The 12,684-nt window shown below is 49.9% G+C and overlaps 1 protein-coding gene across 3 annotated transcripts in view; it reads right to left on the reverse strand.

Annotated features, from left to right (window-relative positions):
* The window catches only part of Sptbn2 (spectrin beta, non-erythrocytic 2), a 39,282-nt gene that overhangs the window by 23,180 nt on the left and 3,418 nt on the right, over nt 1-12,684 (reverse strand). For 2 of the 3 annotated variants that reach the window (XM_020164727.2, XM_074049825.1), the window contains exons 2-7: nt 7,785-7,963; nt 3,002-3,153; nt 2,409-2,582; nt 1,494-1,585; nt 1,261-1,341; nt 845-960 (exon numbers count right to left, since the gene is read on the reverse strand). In XM_020164727.2, coding sequence (XP_020020316.2) covers nt 845-960; nt 1,261-1,341; nt 1,494-1,585; nt 2,409-2,582; nt 3,002-3,153; nt 7,785-7,941 — 772 coding nt within the window. In that variant the 5' untranslated portion in view covers nt 7,942-7,963. Of the gene's footprint in view, nt 1-844; nt 961-1,260; nt 1,342-1,493; nt 1,586-2,408; nt 2,583-3,001; nt 3,154-5,273; nt 5,712-7,784; nt 7,964-12,684 lie in introns of those variants that run through there. The other variant, XM_074049817.1, reaches the window with a different exon arrangement.

Raw genomic sequence — 12,684 nt, forward strand, 5'->3', positions numbered from 1 at the left:
GCAGCACCAGGTACAAAGTAAGAGCCTGGTGGCCGTTACTGATCTTATCAGAACCACAAAGCCAGTCGGCGGACGGCTAACCATGGGCCACTTCTTGGACCTCAACACTATATATCTTAATTTAGACCCCTAGATTTTTAGAAGAAGGAGGATCCTTAGAGACCACATGGACCAGTCCTCTTACTTTAAGCATGCGGAAACTGAGGCACAGAGAGGCTAAGCAACTGGCTGTTAAGTCACAGAGCAGCTCCGTGCTGGGGCTGGGATAGAACCCAGAGCCTTGGGCTCTTTTGCACACCTACTTTCCTCCTATAGTTTTTTTTTTTTAAATTAAGACATAATTTTCATACCGTAAAAGTCATCTCCCTTCTTTCCTTCTTTCCTTCGTTCTTTTCTTTCTTTCTTTGATAAGGTCTCTCTACATAACCCAGGTTAGCCTTGAACTTGCAATCCTCCTGCCTCCACCTCCTGAGTGCTGAGATTATAAGCAAGAGCCACCATGCCCAGCTAAAAATTTCCCCTTTTAAAGTATAGAATTCAGTGGTTTTTGATATATTCGCAGGATTTTTTTTTTGGGGGGGGGTAGCAGTACTGGGGTTTGAACTAAGACCTTGTGCTTGCTAGGCAGGCACTATCACTTGAGCCACTGCACCAGCCCTGTTTACAAGGTTTTGCAACCATCACCACTACCTAATTCCAGCACATTTTCATCCCCACTCTCCCCTTGCAAAGAAACCTTGTACCCATTGGCAGCTGCCCTGTCCAGCTCCTCTCCTCCAGTCCCTAGCAACCAACAGTTTGCCTTCTGTCTGCCCTACACCTGTTTTGCAGAGCTCTGGCCCACCTTCAGGATCCAGCAATTTGGTCAGGCCTAGCTCTTTTTCAGCCAGATTGAAAGCATTCTGCAGATTGTAATGTGCATTGCACTTCTTCAGGGACTCAAAATCCAGCAGGTCTGGCCTGGAGGGAAGAAGACAGAAGGCATTAAAAACAAGTGAGATCCTAAAGAAAGAAAAGTCAATTCGCTCCCATCTTTATCCCTAAGTCTACGACTCAACTTTGTTCAGAAGGGAGCACCACAAATCCTCCCGTTGCTCCCACCCCCTGCTTCCCATCACGAGTTCTCTGTGCTGCATGACACCCCCATATTCCGGCTCTTCTCTGCACACTCGTTCTTTGCATCTGTGGGGTGCACATCTCCTCTCCTGGCTTATACCCCTGGGTTGTTAACCTCCATACTTGCTAACCCCTTCTTCTCACCTGTGTTTGTGCACAATAGCATTGAAGGCCAGTCCATCTCTCCAGCTGGTGGTGAAGTTGTGCACGTTGACATTGGGGTAACTATAAACAGAGACCAGAAAACATGGTAGGCAGAGCTGAGCCCCAATCTGTGGTGCAAGGACAGTCTCCAGGTCATGAACCCCGGAGCCTATCCTTCCTATACTGCACAGCCTCGGCGGAGCCCACCTCCAAAGCACACTCCCCAGCCCTACCCTGCTGTCTTCATCTGACACCACAGCAGCAGGGCGTCCTTCGCTGACTTCTTCTCCTTGTTGTCTTCGGTCTCCACGCTGATGTCCTGGATCTAGGGACGGAAGTAAGAGAGTGTCCCTCACGCTCTGAACATGGACTTTTGGTGTTATCAGAGACACTCGAAGAAAAATGACAGGAAATGGCTCTTCAGATTGCTGTCATGGGGTGAAGGGACAGAGCCTGGGGCCCTTTCAACCTGGGCTAGTAACACAATTCATCAAGTCAAGGAATTTGGGGCAGGACACCAGTGGAGTGGAAATGCCCGTGTGAAGGGGCCAGTTTCCTCCCGGTGGGGAATATGGGGGTGAAGGAGTGAACATTCTCTGAGGGCTTTCAAGGATAAAGTCCAGGGAACTTGGTTTAGGGCTCTGAAAGGGACAGAGAGGCCAACCCAGAGAGGCTGGGAGTGATGGGGAGACTTGAAGTGGCACTGGGACACAGGAGCATGAGGAGAGTGACCAGACCCATCCCGCAGTTTTCAAACTCCCCACAGTGAAGGACGAGTTTAAAAACGTCTACTGCTGTTACCGTGGCTCAAGTGGTAGAGTGCCTGCCGTGTAAGCTCAAAGCCCTGAGTTCAAATTCCAGTACTGCCAAAAAAAAATTACAGTTCCTTGTGGACCAAGCTGGGGTCCTGATGCACATGACCAACACCCATACCAGGCACAGGTAACTTGCCACGGAAGCTTGCCAACACCAAAGTGGTCTCTCCCCTGTTGAATAAGGCGAGTCCCCTCATCGGGTGCACACATCATATCCCTGTGATGGCCAGTTGCTGGACAAGGGTCTAGATGCTCCACTTTTGTATTTATCTTGTTATAGATCAGCAGTAACAGTTTGTGGTGCATGGCTCCTGTTCTGGGGAAGGAGGGTACCTGGAATCGAAGGATGATGGTCCAGACCAGCCCAAGCGTCAGGCGGTGGTTCCCATCCACGATGTCATGGGACCCCATGTTTTCCAAGTGCACTTTTTGCTCCTTCAGGAACTGCAGCGCCTTGTCCACATTCTCCAGGCAGTGGATCCGCATGCGGCCCTTTGTGGGTTTTGGCTGTTGGGGGTCAGAGGGCACAGTGGCATGGGATCGTGGGTCTCCTTCTCTAGTCTTCCCAGTGCCCTCCTGTGCACATCTTCCCATCACCTCCCTCAGGAACACAGAGACAGCCCAGGGCCAGGCTAAAGGTCATGGAGCCCAAATTGAGGTTATAGATGAGACTTGGCCAGATTAAGATTCCCAAGGGAATTAACTGCACCCAGAGTGGGAGGGAAAAGAAATGTTTCCAATGGGGCCACTGTTTCTGTCTCTGCAAAGCAAGGCTCCTATGTAATCCACATAGCAAAGCCTCTCAGAATAAAACCATCCTCTGAGCAGAGGGGTCACCACATTCTACTCAGCTCTCTGGGGTCTCCCCTGAGGTTTGTCCTCTTGGCCAGTCTCTGAGGCTCCCTCCTCCCTCCATGACAGCTCACCAGTGTCTCTCCTGAGAGCACCTCCAGGAGTCTCAGGAGGTTGCGCCCGTCCCGCAGGTCGCTGTACAGGTCTCCCACACGGCAGGTCACCCGGGCCAGGTGGGAATTTACCCACTTGGTGAAGGTTTTCTTCTGCACGGCTTCTCGCTCATCTGTGGTGGCAACATAGGGTTATTTCTATCCTTCAAGTACGACGTGCTTGTTTCTAAACAGCAGTTGTCAGGGTGGGGGATGGGGACGCCCGAGAGAAGACAGGTGAGGTCTGGGGAGGAGAAGGAGAAGATGGCCAAGAGGAAAACCCGTAACCTAAATAGCTGGGAAATGAAGAAATCGGAATGAGCTCAAGAGGAAAGTAAAGAACAAGAAAGGTGACAAAAAAAAGGCTTTAAGAAGAAAGGATGAGCTGGCACCCGTGCTCAGACCTGTAATCCTAGATACTCAAGAGGAAGAGATCAGGAGAATCATGGTTCAAAGCCTGCCCCGGGGAAGTGGTTCTCGAGACCATACCTCAAAAATAACCCAACAAAAAACAGGGTTGGCGGAGTGGTTCACGTGGTAGAGTGCCTGCCTAGCAAGAATTCCAACATCCCAAGACTAACAAACAAGATCTTGGAAGTTGCAGAACCCAAGAAACAAGGGAGAGAAGCAGGCGAGTTAGGTGCCAATCTCAAAAACAAGATGAGCAAAGTCCTGCTGCCTGGTGCACAGAGGTCTCCCAATGAGGAGGTGGGTCAGGTTCTGTGGGAAACTTAGGATTCAAGGCTTTGTAAACGGCAAGGGAAGGAAGAGGCTCAGGCAGTGGAAGTTGTTCCTGAGGTCATCATTCCTGCCAGCTGCCCAAGTGGTCAGGGTGTGAAGCAGTAACTTTTGTCTCCATCTCAGCACAGACATCTCAGAAACCCAAAAGACTCCTCCCTTAATCTCACGTCCCTGTGCACCTCGCCCATGAAACAGCAACACACCCACGTCTGTTCCTGTCTTCCTTACCTCCAGCCCCTGTGTCCATGCTAGACCTAGGGGTCCTAATGGCTTTATGGGATGCTTCCAGGCACCTGTGGCACCCAGGTTGCCTCTGGGCCTACTTTCAGGGTCTACAGATCTGCCTGAGCTGGGGACAGCCAGGGTCACCCAACCATTACTAGATGGGGGGGAGGGAACTGCTCTGATACCAGGCACCCGGGGGTGAGGCCATTTTGGCACACAGGTAGAATAAAAGTAGAAATAGTGGCAGCTAGAAAGGCAATGTGAAGCACCAAATGTAGGGTCACAAACACACCCACAATATCCCTGCACACACACATACACACACACACACACTATCCCTGCACACACACACACACTATCCCTGCACACACACACACACTATCCCTGCACACACACACAAATATCCCTGCACACACACACAATCCCTACACACACACACCACACAATATCCCCCCCACACCACACACACACAATCCCTACACACACACACACACACACACACACACACTATCTCTGCGCACACACACACACACACAATATCCCCGAACACACACACTATCCCTGCACACACACAAATATCCCTGTACACATACACAATCCTTACACACACACCACACAATATCCTCACACACACACACACAATATCCCTGCACACACACACTATCCCTATACACACACATACACACACAATGAAACACAGTAACTGACAAAAAGTACACTTAAATATTTGTGTCAGGATGAACATTCCTGTTCAGACATCCACCTGTGTGTACAAATCCTTCTTTTTGACCCTTTCCCCAGTTTCCACACATACCTGTCACACACATGCATACTAAGACACCCACTAGGAAGCTCAGAAAAACACAAACAAGCCCTAAGTCCTGGGTCTCTGACCCACTCCCCTTGTCTCCTTCCCTAAGTGGGTGAGTGTGGCCCAACTCAAGGGGGTGAGCTTCCCAGGAGGGAGTTGGGGGAGGCCTGTTGGTGACAATGACCTACCTGCTCCCTAATCCTCACCACCTTTGCAGCCAGCACCTTCGGGTTACGCTCCTTCCCGCATGTTATCCCACACCAGCCCCTTCCAAGGGGTAAAAATGTCTCCCACTTCTGTCCACATCCCTGGATTTTCTAGCCACTTAAAAGGACCCCCCAAGGTCCCTCACGTTGCTTCCCAACACGAACATCTAAGTCTCAGAAAGTGTTCAGCTCTAGCTTCTGGCCCTGATGGCTCCTCCTGCCCCTGGTGCCTTCCAGCAAATTGGGCTCCCCTTTGCCCAGGAGAACTCACCTTGAAGCTGTTTGAAGCGTCCTTCCAGCACGCTGGCATACTGAGCGGGGTTGATGAAGGCAGCTGGAGAGAGCAGGAGGCCCCCAGGGTTCTGAGACCCTTCCACAGCCTCATAGTAAAACTCACCAGCCCCGTTCAGGCCATTCCTGTGCATCCTGCCCAATCCGTTTGCACTCATAGTGCCTGCTGCCTCCTACACAGCCCTGGGCCCAGAGTCCATGCTCCCCTGATCAGGGCAAGGTGGCAAGTGTCTGTCCCCTGTGCCTGTGCTGGAGGTCCTGAGAGGCCACAGTACTGGGTGAGGGGATTCAAGGATGCTAGGAGTTCCAAGGAGTGGGAAAAAGAGTTACTGGGATGTCTGTGCTCCTCAGACAAGTGAGCCAGCGAGTGGGGCACACCTGGCCCGTGGGGAGAGGAGAGGAAGGCAGCTCCAGACAAACAGGTCGGACAGTGGCGGGGGAGGGGCAGGAGGCGGAGCTGGGCTGGGACAGGGCCAGGCCCTGCGGGGGCGGAGAAGGGAGCTGCCAGTACCCAGAGACCTGCCCAACAGGCCACAAGTTGCCTAAGTCTAGGGAAGATCAGCCAGAGGGCCCTCGGAAGCAAACAGGTCTGCAGGTGGGCAAGGAAACCCCTCTTTGGGTGACTCTGGGTGGTTCCTCTTCAGGACACATGGGCTTGGATTTTAGCCCAGAGAGCAGAGAAGGAGAAACATGGAAATAAGGAGATACTAGGAGAAGCAAAGCCAGATGCTGTGCTGGTGTTTACTTTTGTCACCTGGCCTGGGGAATGGGTATTGCTACTGTCCTCTCCACTCAGTAGTTATCACACAGTACCAGCCCCTTCCCTGCCCACCAGGATTTCCTCTGCCAGCATCCCAGGGCCAGACACTCCCCACTGCTGGCCACATCTACCAGCTTCCTTTCTTTCCTCTCCCTGTGCTTCCACTCTTGTCACTGGCAGCCTATACTTGCCCCTCGTCATTTTCATTCCGTTAGTATTTATTTGGCACCACTGGTGCAAGACACAGTGCAAGACAAAGCCCACTGCAAGATGCCCCTTCAGCGGAGCCCAGCTTAGTGGTGAGACAAATACCTAATGAGAGTATTGAGTGGAACATGTGTATGCACAATGACAGTCCTAGGTGGCACGGGTCTGTGTGCACAGTTATGACAATGTTGGGTGGCATGCGTCATATGCACAAAGCAACAGTACTGGGCGGCATGTGGCATGTCACATGTGCACACGGACATTATGACCACATCATATAGCCTATGCAGAGTGACACATGTGACATGTGTCACTGTAGACATGGTAAGAGTCCTCGGTGGCATGTGCCATGTACACAGATATCATGACAGTTCTACAGAATGCATGAATCTAAAACCAGGGTCCCAGAGAAACTTCCCCCAAACAGGTGACATTGTCCATGCCCCACATCTGTCTTCTCTAAGCTGCGGAAAGCCCAACCAGAAAGAGTGACAGGCCCCGGAGAAAATGACCCAGGATCCTGGGAAGCTGCAGCCACCATCCAGGGCTCATCAGATTGGTGCTGGGCTGGCTGAGAAGAATTTTCTGGGGAGCTTTTTTTAAAATCCTGAGCTCTGGACCATATGTTCAAAGATTCTAATTCACTGTGCGCCCAGGGAGGAACTTGGGAACCTACATTTGTAAAGAACTGAATCTCTCTTCTCCTGGGGGCCACCTCCTCTCAGGTGGACTGGCTGGGCAACTGGCAGCCCAGTAGCAATGACAAGGGTGGGATGGAGGAGAAAAGCCAGACAGGGTGGGTGGCCATAGGGTGTGTGGGTGACTCAGCCCCACGCCAGCCGCTGGTGGTGTCAGGTGGCAGCCGCACTTTTGTTGCCATGACAACTCCTCCCCCGGAACGCAGGGAGGCCCGTCAGACGGGTTTGTTTGTGCCCAGAGCTGCAGAAGGGGAGAGCCCTGGCCACAGGGGAGGGCAGGGGCCAAGGTGGGTGGAGAGCAAACCCTGGAGAATGAGCGGCTGTGGACCACAGCAGGCCACCGGAAGGGAGAACCTGCTTCAGGGAACAGGTAGATAAAATAATGGGAGTAACAGGCAGCAAGTGGAAGGAACAGGTGGGGAGGAACAGGGAGGGGAAACAGGTGTGGGAAATGATATAAAAATCAAGGAAGACACCAGGGTAGGAAAGATAAGGGAGAGGTGGGTGGAGACAGAAGTGACAGCAAGTGTAAGAGTGCAAAAGGGATGAAGGGACATGACTCAGGAAGGGAAGATGATTTAGTGGGCTGGGCGAGTCCAGGGTCAGTGCAGCAGGTTTCCCTAGGCTTGGGGGAAAGGAAGCCTGGAAATGTTCATGAAGTTTGTTCCCGAGGCTGGATTTGGGGCTTGACAGGTTGCTCTGGCTCTTCCACTTTAGCACAGTAGCTTAGAAATAAAGTTGTCTCCCCATAAAGGTAAAGGACTCTTGGTGGCAAGTTTATAAATCCGCCTCCTCAGCACCTCCCCCAGTTGTCCCCTAAGCTCACCTGCCAGAGCCTTAATGCGAGACCTCTCAAAGAGGCGGGCTGAGCTGCTGTCATTGTCCCAATCCGAGTCAGGCAGGTCCCAGCGGTTGTTGATGTCGCTGTACTGGCCCTGGATCTCCAAGCTATCGAAGTCTGTGGGTGACAGAGTGCTGCTCATGGTGGTGGGTGGCTTCTTGCTCCTGCAAGAAGACATGACTGGTGAGGGGCATCTGGGGGCCACAAAGCCCACTCACCTTGTCTTGCTGCCATCCTGCCCTAACTCCGCTTTGCTCTCCTTGTAGAAGGATGTTGTGGTTGGGTTTTTTTTTTTCCGGTTGTTTTGTTTCATTCTGGTGGAATTGGGGTTTGAACTCAAGGTTTTCTGCTTGCAAAGCAGGTGCTCTACCACTTGAGCCACAACTCAGGTCCATTTTGCTGTGGTTATTTTAGAGATGGGGGCTTGAGAACTATTTGCCCAGGCTGGCCTTGAACCGATCCTCTGGACCTCAACCTCCCAAGAAGCTAAGATTACAGGCCTTAGCCACCAGCGCCCAGGCTGTTTTTGTTGGTTTTTGTCAACGAAATCAGCCCCTAGTGGGAGAGGGAAAGCCACAGTGAGGAAGCAGAGACACAGGAATGCACAGCAACAGCAATGTGACAGCTGCATGTGGAGAGAGAGGAAAGTAACAGCACTATGTAGGAGCACTTTAGACCAGAAGGGTTTCAAGGGCTTCAGCAGGGGGACAGGGCAGAGCAGGGGACTGAAAGTGGCGATGGGGGCTGGTGGTGTGGCTTAAGTCGGAGAGTGCCTATGTAGCATTGCAAGGCCCTGAGTTCAACCCTCAGTACCACCAAAAAAAAAAAAACCAAAACAGTGGTGATAAGCTTTAGGACAGCAGAATGTAGACCAGGGTGATGTGGCAGTAGACGTGGGTCCCCTTGGACAGTAATGAGTAGAAACTGCATTTACTCCTGCTGTGAGCCTTTTATACACTGTAGGAAATTAGAGATGAAAAGATCCAGAATCTATTCCTTTTTCTTTTTTTTTTTTTGGCAGTACTAGAGTTTGAACTCAGGGCCTCATGCTTGCTACGCAGGTGCTCTATCACTTGAGCCACTACCCTAGCCGTCTTTTGCATGGGGTTTATTTGAGATAGGGTCTCACAAACTATTTTCCTGGGATGGCTTTGAATCGTGTCTGCCCCCTGAGTAGCTAACTAGGATTACAGGCGTGAGCCACCGGTGCCCAGCTCAGATTTTGCTCGTAAGCTAAGACAAATCTATAATAGATACACCGGGAAGACAAATGTGCTGACAGGTAAGTATGGACCAAGTGCCCAGGAGTTAAAAGGAGGACACAGTATGGTTCTCACCAATTTTGTTTCCTTTTGTTTGCTACAGAGAATGTTTAATAAGCACTCACTAAACATTAGCTGTGATATACATGTCCCTGCCACTTATACACACCAGCCCATCACAACCCCCATGGGGCCACAGACCATGGTTGTCCCTATTTAATAGATGGAAGAACCAAAGACAAGGCAGAAGTCACTGGTTCAAGGTCATGCAGCTGGAAGGAGCAGCACTAAGTTTTGAAGCAAAGTTCTTTCTAACTTGTAAGCACAGCCTCTGGGAATAGCTAACATTTAGATGTTCCTTTACCATCTTGGAGCCCTTCAGTGCTATTTGGAGGGATCAGCACCCATTCAAGCCTTCTAAGGCCCAGGCTGCAGGTGGGGAAATTTGGATCATGTAGTTTGCCAGCACCATTTACAACCTAAACTTACACGAACATGTTCTGTCCTCAAAACTAACAAACAAGCTTCAGGTTAGCTGCTGGGGATTTAAAAAAAAAAAAAAAAGTACTGTTCAAAGTTCTTGTGTAATAGCATTCAGCAGCCATTCAAGGGGAGATTTCTAGCTTTAACAGAACCCCTAATTCTGCCTTTTTCATTTTCCTAGGACTTGAATACGAACACATTTGAAACCTAAGTACTACATCCTAGGCCAGGGCTGTGACCTTGGTAGTGTCTAGGAAGTGTCTGTGACCAGGCAGTGTCCTTCCTGGGAAGAAAGAGGGTGAGCAGGGGCTGGTGTAGTGGCTCAAGCTGTAAGAGCGCCTGCCTAGCAAGTGTGAGGCTCTGAGTTCAAAACCCAGTGCCAAATAAATAAATAAATAAATAAAGACTTGAGCAGAGTCCCTCATGTAGCTTGGGGAAGGCAGAAGGTATGGGTGGTGATACTCGGGTAGATGGGACAGTGAGTTCTCATGGGTACACAAAGATAGAACTTGGCTTCTATCAGTAACTGGTTCCATGAAGTAGAACCTGACCTGCTTGAAGGACAGGGTTGTCTGCCCCTCCCCTTTCCCTGGGCAAAAGGATTTCCCTGGGAGTAGCATGAATGAAGTGTGGGGAGCTAAGGTCTTAGGTTCCAAGATCTGGCCTTTTTATTCCCTTTACTAGGACAGGGAACTTAATTTGCATGAGACCTAGCACTTCTTTCCCATCATTTCCCCCAACAGAGTCTCTTGATTTGCTCTGTAAATATTTATATAAAAATAAACTCTAGGGCAGAGTTGAATCACCCTGAGCAAAGAGCGTTGGGGGCAAGGTATGACTTGCCAGGAAAGTAGTCTATGTTTCAAGAAGCATTGCCCTTCAGTTCTAGTGAGATATACTTTTTGTGTGTGTGTGTGGCACTGGGGTTTGAACTCAGGGCCTCATGTTTGCTAAGCTGACACTCTTACCGCTTGAGCAACTGCCAGCAACTTTGGGCCCTTTGGATTAGAGCCTCCTAACCAGCAACCCCTCTAATGCTCAGCTTTGGGAAAGCTATTTCCAGCACTCAAACGATCTCTGCACATACCTCCCAGCAAAAATGATGACATCCAGTTTATTGACAGTTTATTGTCAATTTATTGACCCCCTGTCAGTTTATTGACCCCATTTCCTTCTACCAGGAGGTATAAACCTACTAAAGCTGGCCCCTGGGACTGTACCATTGGGCCAATAGCTGTTTTAAAATAATTGATTTTGGAGCTGGATGTGGTGGCTCATGCCTGTAATCCTAGCTACTTGGGAGATAGAGATCAGGAGGATGGTAGTTGCGGATCACAGTTTAAGGTCCAGCCTGGGCAATTTGGTGAGATCCACCCCCATCCCAATCAATAAGCTGGGCAGGGTGGTGGGAGCTTATCATCTCAGCCTTACATCCAAGCTGGTGCAGGCATAAATGCAAGACCCTATTAGAAAAATAAACTAAAAGCAAAATGGGCTGGGGTCATGGCTCAAGTGATAGAGTGCCTGCCTAGCAAGCAGAAGAACCTGAGTTCAAATCCACCAAAGAAACAAATAAACAAAAAAATGTGATTTTGGATTCCTTTAGGTGGTGCTGTGGTTCCCACTTCTCTGCAGACCCCACCATTTCCTTTTGTCTCCTATACAAATGTGTCTTATATATTTATGTAATCTTCCTGGCCCCTGAAGACTTGAAGTTCTCAGCCCCTGCCTTTTTCTGTCTTTATACTCCACAAAGAGCAGACACTTCAGGAAGCCAATTGTCTGATGCTATCTCCAAATAAAAGACTCCCATAACTGTATGGTACCCAAATATGCACTACTTTGGCTTCATTTTGGTGATCCCACTTGGTCTTCCCAAGGACCTACTAGAGTCCAGGCATGGAATCTAGACCTTCCAGGGAGATCCAGCTGGTTGGGCTTCTCTGTGGAATCTTATAATTTGGGTGTAGAAAATCTTCAGCTAGATTCTCCCCTGCCCCCAAATAAAAATTCAGGCAGTTAAACTTTTCAAGTTTGGGACCTACATGCTTTTTGATCTGAATTCCCAGGGACCTACATGCTTTTTGATCTGAATTTCCAGGGATATAGGTAAGGAACTAAGACAGTATTGATGTCCTCAGGTCACAGATTCCCACAGGGCTCCCAATCTGCAACTTAGAGTTTCCCATAGACTTTGTGAGAATGTTGTTCTCTGGTGCTGTGCAGTACCGTGGCTCTCTGTGCCTTGAAAGTTTTGGGTTCCAAGCATTCCAGCTCTGCAGCCCATCCCTCCCCCCCCCCCCCCCCCCCGCTTATTGGACAATATGTTCTCTGTCCGAGTCCCCAGCCACCATCTCCAGATTCCTATAGTTTTCTGTTGGAGTTTCTGCTCCCCAGGTCATGCTCTGGTTCCTTTCTTCCGAGTTGATCATCCCTTGTCTATGATCTGGGTCTCCATGGTCACACTTCCTTATGCTGCTAGAGAGTCCCCCAGTCACATGACCCCACCCCCACCCTGTCTCTCTCTACAGTGAAGAATCTTTCACCTTATTCTCCTCCAGGGATTCCTGAACTCTGGCAATAGGGCCGTACCATAGCTAATCCAGCTTACAGTTCGCCATTCCCTCATTCTTAGCCACTGACCTCAGCGGGGCCCAAGCAGCTTATGTTGTTAGTGCCAGAATACTGTCACCTCCTGCCAGCTGCAGGCTTGGGGTCCTGCCGGAACCTACACCAGCCAGCCACGTGCCTGTCCTCCAGGCAGCGTCTGCCTGGCCTGTAAAGCTGGAAATTCTATACGAGGGCTAAAGGCTGTCTTGTATCCTAATTACTCTTCTCACCACATCCTGGTCCTGATTAATTCTTTACCTCCCTCAGAGAGACTTGATCATTCCCTTAATAGCTTCACATGTAGCGATTACTGCTGGTTCTCACATCGTATTGGTTAGTTGTTTATGAGTCTCTGCCCACTCCAGTTTTAACTCATTGAGGACTGGGTCTTACTCCTTTTTTAAATTCTTTTCTGGGCCCATCACAAATAGGTATTCAATAAAGAGATACTGCATGAATTGACCGTAATTCATTTCTGGCCACTGAATTAATGTCTTTCCTAGAGACAAAGAAGAGCTCAAGAGAAGAAT

Source organism: Castor canadensis, chromosome 1 (assembly GCF_047511655.1).
Source record: "Castor canadensis chromosome 1, mCasCan1.hap1v2, whole genome shotgun sequence".
NCBI classification, from domain to species: domain Eukaryota; kingdom Metazoa; phylum Chordata; class Mammalia; order Rodentia; family Castoridae; genus Castor; species Castor canadensis.